This window comes from Hippocampus comes, unplaced genomic scaffold, assembly GCF_001891065.2.
Source record: "Hippocampus comes isolate QL1 unplaced genomic scaffold, H_comes_QL1_v1.1 scaffold86, whole genome shotgun sequence".
NCBI lineage: Eukaryota > Metazoa > Chordata > Actinopteri > Syngnathiformes > Syngnathidae > Hippocampus > Hippocampus comes.
In genome coordinates this window covers 252,079-254,348 of record NW_017805882.1, presented here as the reverse complement: position 1 = coordinate 254,348, position 2,270 = coordinate 252,079, and the positions used below count along the sequence as shown (strand labels likewise).

Below are 2,270 nucleotides of genomic sequence, written 5' to 3'. Positions count from 1 at the left end.
AGGTTTTTATAACTATTTAAAATAACTGAAAAATAATTACGGTCACAATATGAACATAACTTAATTAGTAAAACTGAGATTTATAGACATGAGACTTTCAAAGCAATGATGATCGTCAAACAATCCTCTAACTTGTGTTTTGTATCGACATCCGAGAGATTGTCTAAAATATTTGTCCTCTAATCAGCCCAGTCTACAAATGAATTGTAAACAGCTAAAATATATTTTAAAAATGATTACATTACTGTAATGATTATTTGGACTTGGGCATCAGAGGGTCATAGGTCACAAGAATCTGGGTGCAGGGAAAAGACAATGCAAATAATTGTTTGAGAAATTATTACTGTTTAGGTTCCCTTGAGCAAGGCACCGAGTCCCCCAAAACTGTCAGCTCAGGAATGCATTCACTGTTTGCGCACCCTATCATTCTGATATTTCTCATGTCGCTTGTATTTGTGTGTTCTGGTTCTCTGCGAAGTGTGCAAATAATATATACTGCACTGTAGTGTGTCTTCCCTGCAGTTATCTCGGTTATGTTATTTTGCTCAAAAATTCCCAAACAGTGCATTGTATCGTCGTCTGGAGTAGAAAAGTAGAGTTTCAATGATCCACACTCTTGATGAAGTAGAATTTTTAATAAAATATTAGATGCATATTCTTTTGAAGATAACAGTACCAAAACAGCAATGTAGAAAAATAGGTTTACATACATCATGGTCAATCGCTCAAATCGTACATTCATCAGGTGCCAGAAATCACAAAGCGACACAGGAATAAAAAGTGGTCACAAAAAAATACAGCCAAACATCAGACTAAAGAGCAGTTAAGTTATCAAATAATACACCATGATAGGTGTTCGCATGACATCATTTGAATGCAAACAAAGATACAGGCCAACACCATTTACAAGAGAAGCTTGTCCAACTCTTCTTAAAAGTGACAGTCTCTGACATAATAGGATTCATTTCTATTAAAAAAAAAAAAGACATCAAGTAAACTGAAGAAACGAAGGTTTTCAAGTCATAAAGCATGTTCAATGAGGAAAAAGTGCGCTGAAATGATTTACCGTGTACTACTCCCGAGCTTTAATTCTTACAGTAACCACGAAGCAAAGCAGAGAGCAATGATAATGACATGACAATGTCGAATCCCGCAAACAATTTCAATAGCAGGAAGGTGCACAGTCACCAAAATGGGTGGGACGGAGTTTGGTGTCTCATGAGAAATCCTTTCGGAAAAATGTCCCATCAACCAGTGTCTAAAGGCAAATGAATACCTTAATAGAGTGTTCTAAATAGCCATAAGTGATTCAAATACTTATGTTGTTTGCTAATTGTACAAAGTATCTTTACAGTCTTGTTAGGTTCTGTATTTCATCACACTGAAGGCCCACGTGAGGTTTGCATGAACATGCCTCGAGCTACGACGTGAAGTGAGGTTCAATATTAGTCATTTGTTTTCTCCCCCATAAAACCAACCCTATGTGGTGAAATTCAGTGCATGGAAGCTATTCTAGCTTCATGGCCCATTAACTTTAAACATTTTGCTTGGAACATTCTCATAAAATGCATCCAAAACTGAAGCCCAAACAATTCAAGGGGAATGCAGCTTATATAATGATAAAGATATGTTCAAGGTGACGCAAGAAGAAGCGACTTTCAGAGTTGCTTTTCATAATCACTATTAACCGCAGGTAACTTCTATATTTAAAAGCATTGTCATTAGCAAAAATGTATGACATGATGAAACATATTTCTCAGTAGAAGGAGTGACGTTTCATCTTTTCTATTCACGCAGAACACTCGCTTTGACATAAGCACCTGAAAGCATCATCCGGATGCCTTGGCTCATTCGCATTAACTGAAGTAAAGGTTCATTTTGAGGGTTTAAAATTTCAAATTAGCTTCGTGTCTTTCGAAAAGGACGACTACAAACAGAGAATGATTCAAATGTGGGATTCCCCAGTGTTCTGCCCGCTCCGAGAACCCTAAAAGAATGGAGACAAAATATTTTTAGGACATGATGAGTTCAAGGGTGCTAAGGGTTGGTAGAGGTCACATGATTCTTACTTGAGACTGGCTATTGGATGGATTTGCACTACTGTAGTCAAAGTGTCTTTGCGTTGACGCACAGATCCAGGAGAAAAAGTTGGAGTACTCCTCTCTAACCTGCAAAGGGCAGTAGAAATCAATGAGGAAACACACACACACACACACACACACACACACACACACACACACACACACACACACACACACTCTGTAATATAT

The 2,270-nt window shown here is 37.5% G+C and overlaps 1 protein-coding gene across 2 annotated transcripts in view; it reads right to left on the bottom strand.

Annotated features, from left to right (window-relative positions):
- Nucleotides 1-620: 620 nt before the first annotated feature.
- The window catches only part of LOC109527497 (CD97 antigen-like), a 12,971-nt gene continuing 11,321 nt past the window's right edge, over nucleotides 621-2,270 (bottom strand). For both annotated transcript variants that reach the window (XM_019889482.1, XM_019889481.1), the window contains exons 16-17: nucleotides 2,070-2,168; nucleotides 621-1,987 (exon numbers count right to left, since the gene is read on the bottom strand). In XM_019889482.1, coding sequence (XP_019745041.1) covers nucleotides 1,946-1,987; nucleotides 2,070-2,168 — 141 coding nt within the window. In that variant the 3' untranslated portion in view covers nucleotides 621-1,945. The remainder of the gene's footprint in view (nucleotides 1,988-2,069; nucleotides 2,169-2,270) is intronic.